The 18,880-nt window shown below is 36.2% G+C and overlaps 1 protein-coding gene across 1 annotated transcript; it reads left to right on the forward strand.

Moving 5' to 3' along the window:
- Window positions 1-235: 235 nt before the first annotated feature.
- LOC105385690 lies at window positions 236-8,093 on the forward strand. The gene is made up of 2 exons (XM_011556110.3): window positions 236-584; window positions 7,938-8,093. Exons 1-2 carry the CDS (start codon window positions 488-490, stop codon window positions 8,072-8,074), a joined length of 234 nt encoding a protein of 77 aa, XP_011554412.3. The 5' UTR covers window positions 236-487; the 3' UTR covers window positions 8,075-8,093.
- Window positions 8,094-18,880: the final 10,787 nt, after the last annotated feature.

Raw genomic sequence — 18,880 nt, forward strand, 5'->3', positions numbered from 1 at the left:
AACGTTCAATTTATTCAACTCATTTCTACGAAACGTGCATAGAAATAGCATTATCTCATTAGCCTTCAGAACAGTGACAAATTAAATCAGGCCCGTAACAAGCCCAGCCCCGCCTTTTACAAACAAGACAGACAAACAACACGACAAATGTAATCCATTTCCGAAGATCCAATTGTGCCGACAACAGAGCTTCCCTAAGACATATATACTCGTAAATTATTTACCGAAAAGTCACTGATCCGATCGAACGGTACCACACGCCTTCGTTCACACGTATTTGCCAAAACCGTATTCATATTAGATTTTCGACGCGAGCGCTCCAATGCCAGCCGGCTGTATCGAGACCGTCGCCGATACACTCGATACTTTATTCGCGTCTATTCGAGTTCACCGCGCGCCTCGACACGGAAGCGTGTCAAATAAATATAGGTTGAAATATAGCTCCTGTCGCGCCCTGCGATCCTGGTACATACGCGTTGTTTGAAGCATGAATTTTTGTTTACTTTCCGTGATTTTTGTTTTTTTTTCCGGATGGACGACGGCCATGCTGTACCGGAGGGTCTCCGACAATGTTTTGAAACCGGGTTAGTTGCTTTATGTTACTAAAATATGAATAATATATACTAAGGGCCTGTTTCACAATGTCTGGATAATGGGTACCTGTGAGCATTGTGAGTGTATCTATCCCACATGCTGTCAATGTCTAATAAAAGAGAGTTACAGCATGTCTTTAATCCCACAGGTAGCCATTATCCAGACATTGTGACAAAGGCCCTAAGTAGGTGTAGTTGTTGTTCTTTTTGAGAGCAACAAAACCCGACCAAGTGCGGGTCATACATAAAGGGTTCCGTACCGTTATCTATAAATATTGCTCTACATAACTTAAATATTTTTGACCACAAACATAAACTTTGATTTTCATACAGACTTAAAAACAATATACCTACCTACTTGTAAAAGTGGGTTTGTTACAAAGCAGCTTCAGTTAATTTACCTAATTAAAAATGTGTACATATTCTCTCAATGTAAGTTGTATCTGAAATAACTACTTGCAATTAAATTTTTTTTATTTACGACAATAATCGAATGGAATTGTTTATTTATACCAATTTTACTATAAGTATTTGTGTATTTACGATATTTAAACCGGGAATTTACACTTTACTGCCTCGTGTTTTACGTCTGGATGAACCTTAGTAAATTATAAATCAAATACCAACCATACAATGTGTATTTAAACAGGCATCAGACTTACAAAAACACGATACTTTCCCGTTTTGCAATTATTCGCACGGATGGGTTTCTGTTTTTGTAATTATTTTTTGAATTCGGAACACGAATACTCATTTAAACTGAAATAAGTGTAGGCACGGATCAACCCACTGAAGGGTTGGTTGTGGGATCCCGGGTCTCTGGGCCTCTAGTACGGGTTTTGCAAATTAGGAAAACGAAAAAACTTTAAGTTTTCTTCTATCTGCATATATTATTTGTCAAAAGTTTTGTGATAGTTTCCCATAGAGGCGCCACTTAGTATGCGAGAAAACGTAAACTTTTATCGTTTTTGACAAACTCTCAAACCTATAGACCGTAGACTAGAGTTTTATTCTAGCTTGACAAAAAACGATCAAACAAGAGCTTTAATGCAATCGGTACGTTTAATACACCTACGAGATATTTGAGTAATCCATCTCTAGTGCATCGAGTGACAAAAGCTCACTCACATCGCTCTGGTTCGAAAGCTATGAAAACTTTTGTCACGTCTTGCGCCCTGTGCTAAGCCTTCAGTTAGCACAGCAGCACTCCAAAACATCATTTTCTCAACCTAGAGTTAGAGTGACCTCCTGTTTCAAGGGTGTAGAGGAAAAGTGAAATTGTAAAAAAAATATAAAAATATACTTACCTATACTTACTAAAAGTTATTTTATGTTGCTTTACGCGCGGGGTATGTAGGAATTATAAATTGCCGTGCGAAAGGTCAATTTACAGTTAATCGTGAATCGTTATTTTACAAAATGCAGTAGCATTTTATATTAAAATTTATAGGCAGAAATTATTAAATTTATTTCTGTATTTTTTATGGTAGGTTATATTTTAATGTATGAAGGAAAACTCACAAGATTATAATTACAATACTTAAACTATTACGAAATCTTATGATAAGCCTGATATACCTAATAGAGGTACCTAAGGTGGGGGTTTTTAACGTAAGCATACGTACATATTATTATGTATTTGCCTATAAAGAGGCGTATAAGGCTACTTAAGAATTGGCTCTAAGTTTATGTGTAGATATATATCAGCGGCCGTGCGTCAGATATCCCCACATGTTGTTATTTATATTGAACTCATTATAGAGCATACTCTAATATGTAACTTATAAATGAATCAATGAACAATCCCCTATCTGAATCCATTCATAACCACTCGTCGCGTCGACGCAGGCTGTGTAGGACCCTCCAACACTGCAGCGGTTACCTGCGGAATGGCACAGCTGAAGTACGAATAGGGAATAAACTCGGCACCAATGTCTTCTGATTATACCTAATTATTATTATTACAAAAGTTGTGAAAGTTCTCAGTAAATTACTATTTGAGAAAAAGAACCTTATTCATTTACTAGCTGTTCCCGCGAGCTTCGCTTCGCCTTAAAAAGTTTTTCCGTAGGAATTCCGGGATAAAAAGTAGCCTATCTTATTTCCCAGGGTCTAGACCGTATGTATACCAAATTTCATTCAAATCCGTTCAGTAGTTTTGGCGTGAAAGAGTAACAGACAGACAGCGCTTCGCTTCGCCTTAAAAAGTTTTCCCGTGGGAATTCCGGGATAAAAAGTAGCCTATGTTCTTTCCCAGGGTCTAGACCGTATGTATACCAAATTTCATTCAAATCCGTTCAGTAGTTTTGGCGTGAAAGAGTAACATACAGACAGCGCTTCGCTTCGCCTTAAAAAGTTTTCCCGTGGGAATTCCGAGATAAAAAGTAGCCTATGTTCTTTCCCAGGGTCTAGACCGTATGTATACCAAATTTCATTCAAATCCGTTCAGTAGTTTTGGCGTGAAAGAGTAACAGACAGACAGACAGACAGACAGACAGACAGACACAGTTACTTTCGCATTTATAATATTAGTTAGGATAAAATGTTAGTCGGCACATTACGAATAATTTAGATATGTCGCAGGCATTTTGTCAGATGTCACCGTTTACAAAAGGGGCGTTGTCAGTTTGCAAACGCAACACTACATGTCATTAGGTTGTACAACACACCAATTATAACATTATTATAATGTAGGTAAGTACTTACCGCTTTCTCCCTGGAAAGATATGATAATATTACAATGTTTAACGGGGCTAGTATTGGTGAAAATGAATATTGCTGTTATAATTTAAAAAAAAAACGACTAGTCATCCTGAAAGTTAAATAAAATAGTTTTGTAATAAACAGCATGATCTTAATGAACATAGTTTGGTAACATTCAGATAGTCTATTCACTGTACAATGTTGTCCTGTGGCACTCAGGAATTATAGGTATTCAGAATTCAACAATAGTGTCTAACTTGGCCCCGTTTTAACAAGCTACTCGAATACCAACCGGCTTCCACTATTCACTTTAATACGTTGGTATGAATTTACTGTAGACATACATTCACGAGCAATGAAAAAGTTCCATTTACAAAATGCCGACACCAATTAGGTATTAATCACAATTTTTTTAAATATTTCATTTAGGAATTGATAACATTATTTATATTTATATCATTAGTTTTGGTAATATTGTGATGCGCTGGGAAAATACTTTATAATGTATTTGTAAAATGACAAAGAAATTTGATTTTGCAAAATGAGCACATACAGGAAACCAGCAGAAAAATGTGTTTTTTTTTAAATACCTACTTACAATTGTTCCAGCTAAATATATTATTGGCTTTTGAAATTCATAGATTTTTAAAATAATACAGTATTACAAAGTAACACGAATTGTGTAACACAATATGGGAAATTCAAATTACATTTTTCATAAACTGTAATAGCTAAAATTTATTTTGAACGAAACTATTTAAATGCCTACGAGTTTTTTGATATCTACTTTAATAAGCATCTACAATTTCACTATATTTCACAGTGTAGGATTTATCAATTTGAAAACATTGTTTTATTTTGATTTTAACATCCTGAACTATTTTTTTACAAGCGTTCAGATAAACTCAGGCAATACAACCTTATTTAATCCTTGTTGCCCATATTTAAGGTCCAAAATCTATTGAATTAATTTATCAAAACGGTAGTTTAGTAGAATATTAGTAGGTAAATATTGATTGCTCGGTACAAGTGGACAAAGTAGCCTTGAATACAGTGAAGGTCTACAGTAGTACCGTTGCTTAAGGGTCGGATAACGGTTACAAGGTCTAGTGCCAATTTCTTCATTCTTGGTTAGAGCACCACCAGGGAGTAGTGGTTTACTTTTGACACAACTGTCATGAATTTTATATGGAGATGACATTTAATTTATAAATCAATCCCTGTCGGTTAGATAACCGACAATTGAGAAATTGGCACCTAACTAGCAAAGCAAATTGAAAAACCAAGATTGTTAAAAAAAAATACTGTACAATAATATTGACATCGTAAATGCGCATTTACACTCAGTAAGTTATGGACGATCCGTCTTTTATTTTCATGTAAGCACACAAAAAAAAACAGAAAAAATATCGCAGCACTCTAAATTATTTTTATAAACGACTTGTTATAAAAATAATGTAGCGTGCTGTGATTGACAACTGATAAATTAATGAAACATTTTTGTAAATATATAGTTAATTTTGTACCAATCGTTTCTGCAATGTGACCTACCGTATCCGAGCTAACTGTGGCCATGAGTCGAGGCAGGCCAAGTTGGGTGTGGTTGTCTCAACATGCGAGTTGCAAGCTGCCCGCACGCCTCTCAGGGGTCTAATATGGCTAGGGAGGCTAATTCATACTGATATCCTTTCCACTTTCAATTCTCTGAAATAGATAAATATAAATATGAATAAATAAACAGGCAATTATTACTGAAATGTATTTAAGTAGGTAATATTTTAGTTAAATATTTGTTTACCTATAAAATTTTGTTACTTTAGCTTTATTGAAAAAAGAATGGAGGCAGTGCGGCTGTCCAATTTCAAAACACAGTAACAGCCAAGAGACAAAATGTTCAGGAGAGCCAAAAAACGTTTTTGTCCCTTCATTTGAATGCCCTGGTAAAACTATGATACATATCTAAACGAATGTAAGCTTAAAAGAACCGGCAGAACCTAGGCTTTACATACAATACTATTTCATTTAAATATGACTTATATTGTTGCTGTAATGCACAAAAGAAAACACTAACTAGGTTTTAAATGGTTTTCTCACCCTAAAACCGCCCTCACTGACCATTTTATAACCTAGTAAGAGCCATTATTGTGTAATTTAAGACAAGTAAAGTATATTGAAATTGCAATAATAACGTAATAATTTATATGTTTTTTATTTTTTTATATGTTTTGGATCCTTCACATAATATAAATCAAATTTTGCAGCACTTTTACACGACCGCATTAAGTAATAGCTGAAATACCGGCATATTTTTAAGTTTTATCTAAATGAACCAAATCGCCATATTAAGAAGGCATGTCTGACACGAACATTATTTATGGCTGCCTTAAATTAGACAATATTTCCTAAATTTTGAGCTAAAATTAGTTTACAATGTTTGAGTTTTTTTTGGTTTATGCAAAATAGGGCTAGTAGAAAGGTTCTGACGAGAAAGGTCTCTATGGCTTTTATAAAGAAGACAAAATTTCCTTGTGTTCTACTTTTAATTCACCTCTCTAGGTCTCATTGGTTCAAAGATACAGGTTCTGAAATATCTGATATTTTTTCGAAAAAAGTGTTTGTAATAATGTATGCCATTTGTGACTTACTAAAATTAACGGGCAAAAATTGACCTTTGCTGACCATTTCAAAACCTAGTAAGCGCCATTGACAATTTTAAAACCTAGTAAGTCATTTTTAGGGTTCCGTAGCCAAAATGGCAAAAACGGAACCCTTATAGTTTCGTCATGTCTGTCTGTCCGTCTGTCCGTCTGTCCGTCTGTCCGTCTGTCACAGCCGATTTACTCGGAAACTATAAGTACTACAGTGATGAAATTTGATGGGAATATGTGTTGTATAAACCGCTACAAAAATATGACACTAAATAGTAAAAAAAAGAATTGGGGGTGGGGCCCCCCATACATGTAACTGAGGGATGAAATTTTTTTTTTCGATGTACATACCCGTGTGGGGTATCAATGGAAAGGTCTTTTAAAATGATATAAAGTTTTCTAAAAAACATTTTTCTTAAAGTGAACGGTTTTTGAGATATCAGCTCTCAAAGTCGTAAAAAGTATGTCCCCCCCCTCTATTTTTATAACTACGGGGTATAAAATTCAAAAAAAAATAGAGGTGATGCATGCTAATTAACTCTTTCAACGATTTTTGGTTTGATCAAAGTATCTCTTATAGTTTTTGAGATAGGTTGATTTAACTGTAATTTTGCTGCTACAGAACCCTTTGTGCGCGAGCCCGACTCGCACTTGGCCGGTTTTTCACTTACTGTGTTTTAAAATGGTTGGTGGCTCTTACTGTGTTTTAAAATGGTTTTCGTGGCATTTTTGATTTCGCAGGGTGGAGTTACTAGGTTTTTAGAAATTTTATTTTCGTTTCTAAGCCGTTTTTTGATATTCTGACAATGCAGGAATGTGCGGAATCGCCTAAAATAATGTATAAATCAAAGACCCGTTTTTTTTAAAAGTTGGCGCTTACTGTGTTTTGAAATTGGACAGCCGAGTGCTCTGAGACTTCATTTTCCGTAAGCTAGGATGACCCCCGTGAAAAAAACATTAGTCCTTGCTGTGCAGCAGTTATGTCCTTATTATTTATTAACATAAAATAAGTTGCATTCTAAAGTAGAGTCACTAGAGTCAACGTAGTATATAATAATAATAAATTTGCACTTTGGTTGCACTCATAGAACTTAATGTCGGATAGTATAGGCACTTTAGTTCCCGATTTTGCCGTAAGACTTCAGTGGTGGCGCTGACTCTACCTGGATCACTGACTGTAAATAATATAACTCATATACATCGTATGAAATTAACTGCCATGTATCGGTAAATAGTGTTATTGAAACTGGCAGAAACTGGTATATATATGCAGTTGTATGAACGATTAATCCAAATATGTTAAAAGGAATATGGCGCAACGAAACTGTTGAGTGAAAGTTTATTGGTCACTTGTTGCTTACGGTGAAGGGGAAGTGTATTTTTTGCATAAAGTTTAAAACTTATTTTAATTTAGTTAAAACCTTTTACACAACAACCTGTTTTTTGGACCGCTGCACCACCTGGTCATTAGGTAATTCCAACTAATCCAGATATTACTTAGTAATTTTAGAATGCTTAAAGGACTGATTTTTTTTAACCAAAGCCTATTTATTAATGTATAACGTTCATTCATAATTTATCACGTTATTGTGTTCGAAAAATACTATTTAATTGCGTTAGTAATGTTGGCTAGCAACACTATGTCTATGATTTTTTATTTACTTATATGTTTGTCTATGGAAAACCTCCTCTTCCTTTTCTACTAATTGTGAGAAAATACGTCTAAATAAATTACGTCTTTATTTATTTTAAGTGCTACAAGCATCCCCCAGGGCCTATTACATAATAAAACATATAACTAGTCCGCTACGCTTCAGTTACCTCATACAAAATGACATTAAGACATTAGACAGAAAGAGCCCCCCCTTATCCGAACGGAGAGTCATTTGTAAAAATTGACGTTCATCAGAAAATTTTATATTTGTACGATGAATAAAAAATTTTGACTTTTGACTTTGACTTTGACTTTAAGATATTTAATCATTTGTTCCAGATTTGCTGGCCGTGTCTTCGACGGTGCTGCCGCTGCCATACTACTCCGTCTTCGGCTACGAGAAGAAATTACTACAAGGAAAAAATAAAAAACGACCCCCGGGGAAAATCTCGCTAGTCACTAGAACACCTAAATAAAGAAAAAAAAGTAATCGAGGACAATTAGTTTTTATTTTTTTTACTTTCAATTTACTCAGTTCCGCTGTTCGTCTTGTTTCCAGGAAATTTGTATGAATTCTGCGGCTGATTTTCTATTTCCGTTCGGCAAAGCGGAAAATTCTATTCGCTTTGCTCTTTTCTGTTTTGATGACATTTAGTTAGAGAGTTGTTTTGGTGAACTCGTTTTCAAGTAAGGAAGGATTTAGAGTTCATTCGATGTCAATATTTATAGGAAAGGTAAAAAAACATCCTAGTGGGTATTGAAAATTAACTCTCTGCCAAAGATCTTTTAAAAGTTTGTGCTGGTAAGCTGGTCTTGAGATGTGTATCCAGGAAAACAACTACATTAGTACATCACAAAGGATGTTTGTGTTTCGTGTTATTAGTAGTTCACATTGCAACTTTTGAAGACGACCAATATGCTACCAACTTTAAGATAGAAATGATAGATCGTGAGGTATCTAAGTAGAAAGATTACAATGAGTACAAAGATTTGCAAAAAAAAAATTGTATTTTAGAAATACCCATAATGCAATTAAATAAACTACATACAGTTTTTGATCAATAAACTTTGTTAACACTCAATCAATCGTTTTGTAATAAAATAATCCTTATGACTACTGTAGTACATACATAAATAGAAACAGGATGTTGTTTGCATAAGTGTCTACTTAAACCTGAAACAAACACGTCCTAATTTACTAAGACAACATAGACTTCAGAGATAAGTTTCTGTGAGACATCGTTTAACACGAACAATAGAATCCTAAACACTAAGCGATGTTGGTAAATGATCTCAAGGGAGAACATGTTTAATGAAATCCTCTTAGGAACCATAACACCGTGAAATCAGTCTATATTAAACCAGCTGTGTGAATCACAATTACCGAATTAGTTTGCGGTATTAATTATTCGCTTCTCTTTGTTAAGGCTGAAGGATATTTAAGAAAATTATACCCTGTCTTGGTCTAATCTATAAGCTCTGTAGGTATCTAGGCTACGACTATGGCAACTTTTTCGGCATACATTCAAACTAGGTACCTACACTCATGGGCAATGAAAAGGTTCCACTGAGAAAAACACCAAATTACTTTTAAATGGAAAAAGCTAGCATAATTACGCTTTCTGCAACATTTAATAACATTAAACAGAGCTCTAATATTAACAACTAAAAACGGTAATATTTTGTTCAAATTTAAAATTAAATGTTTGAAAAAATGGGGGTTGTTTGGTGTCGGAATTTTGTGACTGGAATTTTTTCATTGCCCGTGAGTGTATATCACTTTACAACACTGTATATTTGATTTCCCAGACTATCAATTTAGCTATTTTTAATTGTGTATTGAGTTTTACTTTCAATTGGAACCTGTTCTGTTAGTTACTTAATTTCATATCATATGTCAATAATTAACACACACACACACACACGCACTCACGCCTTGTACTAATGTACTCCCTTGCGGGGTAGGCAGAGGTGCATTGCTGCACCCACTTTTCGCCAGTGTTATGTTAGTCCCAATGTAATAGGGGGCGGGCCTATTGCCATTTTATGGGCACATCCAAGACCCGAGAACAAATATCTGTGTTTAAACAAATATCTGCCCCAGCCGGGAATCGAACCCGGGACCATCGGCTCAGTAGTCAGGGTCACTAACCACTACGCCATTCGATCGTCTTAGTAAATAATTATATTGCATATATTTGTCTTCTGACCATTCTACAAATTATATATAGAAATAGCTAAGCCATACACTTTAATAGCTCTCTTTTTCGAGAGGGTACAAAAATAAGTCGTTTTATGATGCACTAGCATACACGAGTACCAGGGGAGCATAGCTCTATAGAAAGTTGCAGCAGCTACATATCTAATGGACGCTACGGTGGAATATAAAAATAATGTACTTGGGGGATTTTGCTAAGCCAATGATGGATCGCGGGACATGTCTTGGGTATGGTAGGTGGGGGGAGGGGGTTTAGTACATTCCATTAGAGGCGAAGTCTTCCCACGAAGACCTGCCTTTTAGCGGATATGTCTGTTTCACTTGAGAAAACTTTCTGGAATCTAAAGAGTGAAAGGAGGTAATGGTGTAGATTTTATAGAATTGCGTACATAGTTGAGCTATGTTTTATGTGAGAATACAACTAACAGAAAAATATTTTAACATCTAACCGTAAATCTAACCCTGTCAAGGTAAAAAAAGATAACGTCACAACAGTCATATTAGTCGTAATGTTACTTTTTAATTCCCAAGGGAAAGCATTTTAGAAAGGAGCAGCTACTGGCTAGTAAAATTTAAACATAAATGTATTGATAGCGAGGAGTCATAAATCTCCTTTATGCAATATTTATACTTGTACTTTTCTTTTTAAACTCATTGAGGAAGCTTCATCGGCGTGAAACTAAAAATTGCACCATCATTTTGTTAAGGAAAACTTGAAGCATCTCGACGTCAGCAAAATGAAGTGGTCTGCAAGTTTATAATCCCGCCCGATTGCTGAAGACATAACGTAATCAATCAAAAATCGGCCACGTCATTGATATTCATTGATTGCAATAGCTTCAAAACAACGATCAGCATAAAGCCCGGGGGTTATTCTAGGTTGCGAAGAACGAGGTTTCGGAGCACTATTGTACCACAATCCAAGTCTCTATCTAGTTTCATTAATTCTAAGGTGCCGATGCATGATAGCTGTTCCCGTTCGTTTGCTCCACTTATTACTACTGTTCCTTAAGGAACACACACAAGAAGACACACACATGTCAAAAACAGTTACATAAATATACACTCACGGGCAATGAACAAGTTCCAGCGAGAAAAGCACCAAATTACTCCTAAGCGGAAAAAGCTAGCTTAATGAAGTCTTCTGCATTATTGAACTACATTTAAAATCACACCAGAATATTATCAACCAAAAACAAAAATATTATGTTCTAATTTTCTATAACATTTTTAGAAAATAGAGGCTATATAAGTTGGTAATTTTATAAGTGGAACAGTTTCTTTGCTCGTGAGTGTAGATTTACTGACAAGCATGAATCCAGCCGACCGCAGCGCTGGACGTCATACTTAAGTGATGCTTAACTATTTATGACCTCAGTTGTAGAACTAGCAGTATGTGTTTTAAATAGGGTGAGTCAAGATAAAAAATCACACACCTAACTCACAAGTAAACGTACTTATGTAAGTACTATAAATAAATAGTGGGTACCACAACTACTTACGCACAACTATTATATTTGCAAATAACGATTTAGGTACATTATTTCGTTATGAAGTACTTATGGTTGATTTTGTTTCTGGAAATACCTACTAATAATTATTCAATCTAAAGACAACGCTCGCAACGTTACCCAGACAGCTATATTTGATTTTCTGATATAACATGAGATGCTACGTCCACATAATTATCTAACGTTCGTGAGATCTCTTTGATAAACACACGGTACAAACTACATTCTATGACTTTGTGAAGATACCTCACTAGTTCTGTGAACGCATGTTCGAGTTCTAACTTCATTGGACGTGGCCTCGTTTTACTTGAGGACTGTGCCCCATATCTGTACAATATTATTAATTTTATGTCTTACATACAATTTGTGTTATTTTTAAATTTTTATATTTATTTTGTGACTATGGCAATTTGTTTTTTGATATTTTTTTATATATATGTATATATTTCAGTGCGGCATAGTTGTTTTTTCGAAAGAGGCTTACTCAGGGAAACGTTTAACTAATCTTTTGTTCCAGGACTTTACAAAATTCGCCATAAAATTTTTTGTTTAAGAATTTTTCCTAAGAACTTTGTCGATCACGAGGCTTTAACTTATTTTTTTAATTTACTATTGCCGAGTTGCAGAAAGGGACTTTACGCTAATGTCGACATTAAATCTATGTTTGTCTCTTTCTGTCCGTATACTGTCAAAGCATACATTTAATGCCGACATTAACTTAAAGATCCTTTCTGCAACTCAGTGTATTGAGGAACAATTTTTTTTGCATTAGTTGTATACATAGAATGACGGCCTCAGTCATCCCCTTTCTTTGCATACATCTTTTACAACACTCTGTATAAGGGTCCAGTTAAAACAGCGCCTCTTCATTTTACAGGCGCGCCGAGTCTTGCTTCTGCGATTTTGTTATTCAAATTCAGTGTAATTTCATTTCCTCATGCATATGTCATTTGTCATACCTTTGCATCTAGGTGTATTCATTTGCATTACCTACCTACTGAAAAGTTGGGGCAAGAGCTTTTTAGTCATTTCGGGAGCCAGTGTAAGTTTCCATCTTTTCGTAAATGTAAACAACTATTATGTAGTCTGAGCCTATCTGAAACCTAGTTAAACATTGTGAGATATGGCGTTTCGACTTTCTCCGTGTTCGGCATCATAAGGGTCACAGTGATAGTTAAATAAAGTCCATTTTTCTCTCCACCTTTAATTTGCAAGGTGCGGGTGCCTATATAAATAGAGTGAGTCGCCCGCGCGCCTCAGTTGGTTTTTGATTTTTGAAGTGATCACTTCGGCAAAATGGCTACATGTAGCCACGGTTCTCGTCGGCTTCGCTCCGACGGTGAATAATTTATTTTGAATATGCGGAGTCCTTGTTGCTGGGAGCTGCAGCGTGATGCGGAGCAGGCGGCGCGGGGCGCGGCCGCCGCGACACGTGGCGTCGGGGAGCGGGACCCGTGCTGAGGATTTCGCGACAAAGGTTTGAGCTGTGGAGCCGTGAGTAAATTGCTATTAATTACTGCTTTTTAAAGCTCGGCCACTGGTCATAATGCTCCAGCGCTTGGGATTTTAACCCACGCAGGATCCGATTCAATATTCCGGTCCTAATAGTGGCGCTCTAGCTAGATACTTACATTATTACCACATTAAGCAAAGCATGTGTTATAATTTTATACAGGAGAAAATAATATTTTTTCTTTTTCTACCCTCAATTTCTAATATTTTTAGAAAACAGTTGATAAAACCTTTGCTATTACAATAATGCACTTGCTTGTAGCTTATGCAAGGCTTTACAAACAAGAATTAGCGTAGCCAAGATAAATCGATATAAGGAACTTTGAGGTTCTTTCCAAAACCCTCATAGGATTTATTACAGGAAGCGTGGCTTCGAGTTTCAGTAAGTTGGGACATTGTGGCATGTGTGACAACAACTTTCGTAAGTAATGTGATGAGCCGGTACCTACCCGCTGAGGGCAGGCAGGCCGATTCGGTGAATCTGAATTTTCGTGTAACCTGCTGCACCTGGCCCAGTGCTCCCGCGCTGGCCGCCGTTTCGTGCCACCTGCATCGCAGCGTACACCCGGTCCTGGCCCTGGCCACCGGTTTGTGCTACCTGCACCGGTGCATATACCCGGCCATGCGCTCCGGTCCTGGCCGCTGTTTTGTCCCACTTGCATCGCTGCACACACCTGACACTCCTGCTCTGGCTGCCAGATCCAAACACCCCCTGTCTGGGAAGAGATCTTATGCTCAGCGGTACCGCCTGCGCTAGCGCTAGCACGGTAGCCGCCAGTGTCAGTGACATAAGTGCTTTTGGCATATGCGGACTGTTGTGCGGCGTGCAGCGGGAGTCTCTTCAGTGAAAATTCCTTTTATAACTTCACCAGTTTATTTATGAATTTCACTTAACACTATTCACATTAATTAGCTTTAGCTTCAACACCGACGACGCGCGACTCGGAACTAAACGTGACCTAAGTATGTACTTAGTTATTAAAATTGCGAAATGATTGAATGCGCGTAATGCGGTGTTTGCATTTTACTGTGCGGACATAACAGCCCCCCCGTTTAAACGGAGCTTATCTCTGCGAGAGTTAAGCGCAGTATGTAATCGAAGTTGAAGCTAGAGACATCTTAACAAAAAAAATGATATAGAAAATAAAAGAAAAGAGATAGAGAAAAAAAAATTAAAACTAAAGATCTTATGATAATAGTTAAAACATCAATAATTTGATAAGTTGCGGTTTGACAGATGTTTGACACTTGGAGGTAATGATTTAACAGATTTTTTATCATCAATGGAAACTTCAGATAATTCGATAGATTTACTTATTTTAGAATTAGTTAACTTTCTATTATTACATCGAAAAACGTTAATACAGCCATTAGAAGTTTGTTTACGTGTTAGGTATCTACAACATTTATAAACACAAAATAAGATAAAAAGTATTGTCAAAACATATGTAGTGCTAGTGTAATATGAACCGTATTTAATTATATGAGATTGCTTTTGAGCCTTATTTAATTCTGTTTCCAAGTTATCTAATTTATGAGAAGCATGTCTTAAAGATTCTAAATCGATACTAGTTAATGAAACCGGAGAAAGATAAGGTATTGTGTTATTAAATAAGTCTCTTTTGCAACAATCATCTTGGGTAATATCGAAATCCAAATGTAATTCACTGTTAATTGATATTGTAAACATTGTAGTAGGTATCAATTGTATAGTCTTACAGTATGCAATACAATCCTCGGTGAGTGTGAGTACACCTGTACCGAATAAAGAATACTCTTTAGCAAAATTACCACACTTAGTTATTAATTTATTAGGCTTTGACTGTACATAGATCCATTTATTATTATTTAGTGGTTGCCAAATATCGATAGTACCGTAAAGAAGTCTTGAATTGCATTCATTAGGTAATGTTACTGTAACTTCGGTTAATAGTCTCGTCTCGCAGGACGGGTTGCTTAAACTAGAAAATATTGAACATTGAGGACAAATCGAATATTCATTATTAATGAGCTTACATTCATACATATTATCTAACAAATAGTAACTTAATCTATCATCAGTAATAGCTAAATAATTCTTACTAGGACTTATCAGAGCAAAGGTCAGCGGTTCAGATTGACCATGAGGGGTTGGTAAAGGGATGTTTTTATATAAGTTAAACTTAGTTGGGACAATCTGAAATAGAAGGAAATAGGACAACTAAGGATGTGCTGGTTTTATCTCATTTACGTGGTATTTGATATGTTTTCTACCTATTAGCAAAGTTACATTATAGTTTCCGTTCATTTTTATAATTTTGTAAGGTCCTTTCCACACGGGAGATAAGGCTTTTCGGAGGCGATGATGATGTTTAACGTAAACTAAATCACCTGTTTTATAAGTGACGTGGCTGCTTGTTTTATCGTATTGTTTTTTGGAATTTTCTTTGCTTAGTATTATGTTTTCGAGAGCTTTTTGACGGCAAAATCGCATTCTATATTGTAAAGCGCGTATGTACTCATGATAGGTAGTGTTTGATGTTGTCTCATAAAGCGAACTTGGAATAGACGGTTTGTAGCCGTATAACAACTCGTAGGGAGTGTATTGAGTAGTAGTGTGTGGGGTTGTATTGTATGCTAGGATGGCTGTAAATAGGTAGCAATGCCAATCATCATGATTGTCATTGACGAATGACTTTAAATACTCTTTTAGCGTAGCATGGCTGCGTTCTAGCGCACCGTTTGTTTGGGGATGGTAAGGAGTTGTGAAGAGAGATTTAATTTTGCAAATTTCAGTTACTTGTCGGAAAAGTTCGGATGTGAAGCTAGTTCCTAAGTCTGTAAGGACGGATTTTGGAAAACCGAACAGTGACATAAAGTGTATTAGGCTTCTTGCAACATCTTCGCTAGTGGAGGAGGCCAATGGATAGGCGGTTGAAAATTTCGTAAGATCGTCTTGTAAGGTGAGTATGAAACGGAACTTTTCAGGACCGGATTCCGGTAGAGGTCCAACAAAATCGAGAGCGATTCTCTCAAATGGCTTGGTACTTGAGGATGTGATTTCCATTGGGGCTTTATTTTTCGACCTTAAAGGTTTATTGATTTGGCAAAGTTTGCAGTTTTTAACGAAGTTTTCGATATCAGTCCGCATAGTTTTCCAGTAATATGCAGATTTAATTCTGTTAAACATTCGTTTTATTCCGGGATGTCCAGCGATTGGGGTACCGTGATTTTCACTTAAGATTTTTGGAACTTCAGCTGGGGTTGGATATATTAATTGGTTTTTATAAACATGAATAGTAATGTTGGTATTGTGAAATATATAGGATATCATATTATAGATTTTTGTGTATGCCAACTTTGTGAAAGGCTCTGTAAAATCAGAAATAGCAAGATCGGTTTCGGTTTGATTTTCTTTCAGAATTTTATCACGTAATTTCGTTAAAAGTTCGTAAATTGTTTTGTAATTAGTTTCATCGTAATGATGTACCTTAGTATACAATAAATAGTATGTTCTATTTTTAGATTGCACACTTTGCACGGACGGAACTTCGCGCTCAGCTGATAACAGCTCATCGGCTTTCTCTAAGTCGGATAGTATTTCATAACAATGGGGCATAGAGTAGTCAAAATCTAGAGACGTCGGGCATGCAATTAATTTATATTTAGATGTAAGTAATCTTTCTGAATGTTCTTCGATGGTGGTGTTATTTGAATTTGATTTTGTAAATTGTAATTTAAGATATGTTTCATATGTAGTTTCGTTAAGATTTTGATTTAGAACACATACTGGATATCGCGATAAAGTATCTGCATTAGAGTTCAATCTGCCTTGTTTATAGACTATCTCATAGTCGTATTCTTCTAATTTAAGGCGCCATCGAACAAGTCGGCTGCCAGGGTCTTTAACGTTAAATAACCATATTAATGGTTTGTGATCTGTGACGATTTTAAATTTTCGCCCATAGAGATAGGGTCGAAAGTTGTTTACACCGAAAATAATAGCTAATAACTCTTTTTCCGTTGTAGAGTAGTTACCTTCTTGTTTGTTGAGTGTTCTTGAGGCGTATGCGATAGGTTTATCTTTACCTATATCTCCTTGAGATAAAATTGCACTAACAGCGTAGTTAGAGGCGTCTGTAGTGAGAACAAAAGGAATTTCGAAGTTGGGATATTGAAGCAAAGGTGCGGAAGTTAGTTTATCTTTTAATAAATTGAAAGCTTCTTGTTGCTCTTGGGACCAATGAAAGCATGCGTCTTTCTTTAAAAGTGACGTGAGAGGCTTTGTTATTTTCGAAAAGTTTTCAATAAAGCGACGGTAATAACCAGCGAGTCCGAGAAAGGATTTCACGTCTTTGGGATTTTTTGGTACTGGAAATTCGGAGACAGCTTTCACTTTTTCGGGATTTGGGGAAACACCTTTATCAGTGATGACGTGGCCTAGGTATGCGACTTCACGTCGGAGAAATTCGCATTTGTCTGGTTGAAGTTTTAAATTAAAATGACGAAGTTTGTCGAAAACAAGGTTTAGTTTTTGAATGTGCGATTCAAGGTCATGTGAATAAATGATGACGTCATCAAGGAATACGAGACAGTGGAGACCTTGAAGTCCAGAAAGAGCGGTATTCATTAATCTTTGGAATGTAGAAGGAGCATTTTTGAGTCCAAAGGGCATCCTAGTGAATTGATAGTGTCCGGAAGTGCTTCCGTTTGTGATTACGGAGAATCCAGTTTTGTCAGCATCTTGGGGGTCCATAGCTATCTGATGGAACCCACTTGCGAGGTCCAAGGTGCTAAAATATTTGGAATGACCCAACTGATCGAGAATGTCATTAATTAGTGGAAGCGGATAAACTTCCGATACAGTGACGTCATTCAATTTTCTATAGTCTATGACAACTCTCCATTTTCGTTTTCCGGAGGCGTCTAACTTTTTGGGAACTACCCAGACTGGGGCACTCCATGGTGAATTTGAAGGGATGATAATATTCTGGTCAAGCATCTTTTGAATCTGCTTGCCAACTTCCTCCTTATGGCACTCGGGGAAGCGATAGGATTTCACGTGAATGGGAGGTGAATCACCCGTATTTATAGAATGTTTTATAGCAGAAGTATACGATAAGGGTTCACCTTCCAAATAAAATATATCAGTAAATTCAGAACAGCAATTTAATAATGCTTTCTTTTCTTGTTCGTTTAAATGAGAAGTTCGTATATTATTGAGAACTTGTTGAGATCGACTGGAGTTAGCGAGTGTAATTTTATTTATTGATTCGGAAGTGGATTCACCATCTTCCAAATTGAAATCGATAGGGGTTAAATGAACTCGGTAGTCTATGATTTTGACATCAGATTCTGTAGTATTTAAAATAGAAACATTAACTCGTTTATTAGATTTTATTGTTGCTAAGCAATTAGAAACATAGACTCCTTCAGAAACAATGTGATCCACGATAAGCGCTACCTTGCAGTTTGATAGCTCCGACTCGTCATTCGATACGGCGCATTCATCAATGGCTATAGATCGAGAAGGTATTATGTACACGGGTTGTGTGAAATGAATGGGCAAATAATAACCTTGTATGAGAAGAGTGTTAGTTGAATATTGAACATCTGCATCTAATGACTGCAATAGATCGTTGCCTATTATGCCATCACAGTCCAGGTTGATGTCACTCAGGACAGCGTGAAACTTGTAATCAAATGATAATGTAGTATTATTTGGAAATGGGTGCTCGATGTGTAATTGTAATGAGCCTAAAGTTTCGCTGTAATTTTCAGAGCTATTTATCCCTTTTATATGGATAACGCTGCCATCAATCGGTGGCGGTTTTTGTAGGCGTGCATGTTTAACGAGAGAGACACTTGCACCCGTATCTATTAAGAAACAAAGTTTCTCGTCAGTGTGACTTGTTTTTAGATATACATGTGGTAATGATATCTTTTTATTTAATGAATTAATTTGATAGCACGGTTTGTCACCACTGCTGTTGTTAACTGTGCAGTTTTGCGATGTAGTAGGTATAGAAGGACTCAGCTGTTGTGACTGAGGTGAATTCGAT

Source organism: Plutella xylostella, chromosome 13 (assembly GCF_932276165.1).
Source record: "Plutella xylostella chromosome 13, ilPluXylo3.1, whole genome shotgun sequence".
NCBI classification, from domain to species: domain Eukaryota; kingdom Metazoa; phylum Arthropoda; class Insecta; order Lepidoptera; family Plutellidae; genus Plutella; species Plutella xylostella.

Coding starts and splice junctions, on each gene's coding strand:
- LOC105385690 (XM_011556110.3), top strand. CDS start 488: ATGAATTTTTGTTTACTTTCCGTGATTTTTGTTTTTTTTTCCGGATGG. Junction 585..7,937: donor CGACAATGTTTTGAAACCGG/GTTAGTTGCTTT, acceptor CATTTGTTCCAG/ATTTGCTGGCCGTGTCTTCG.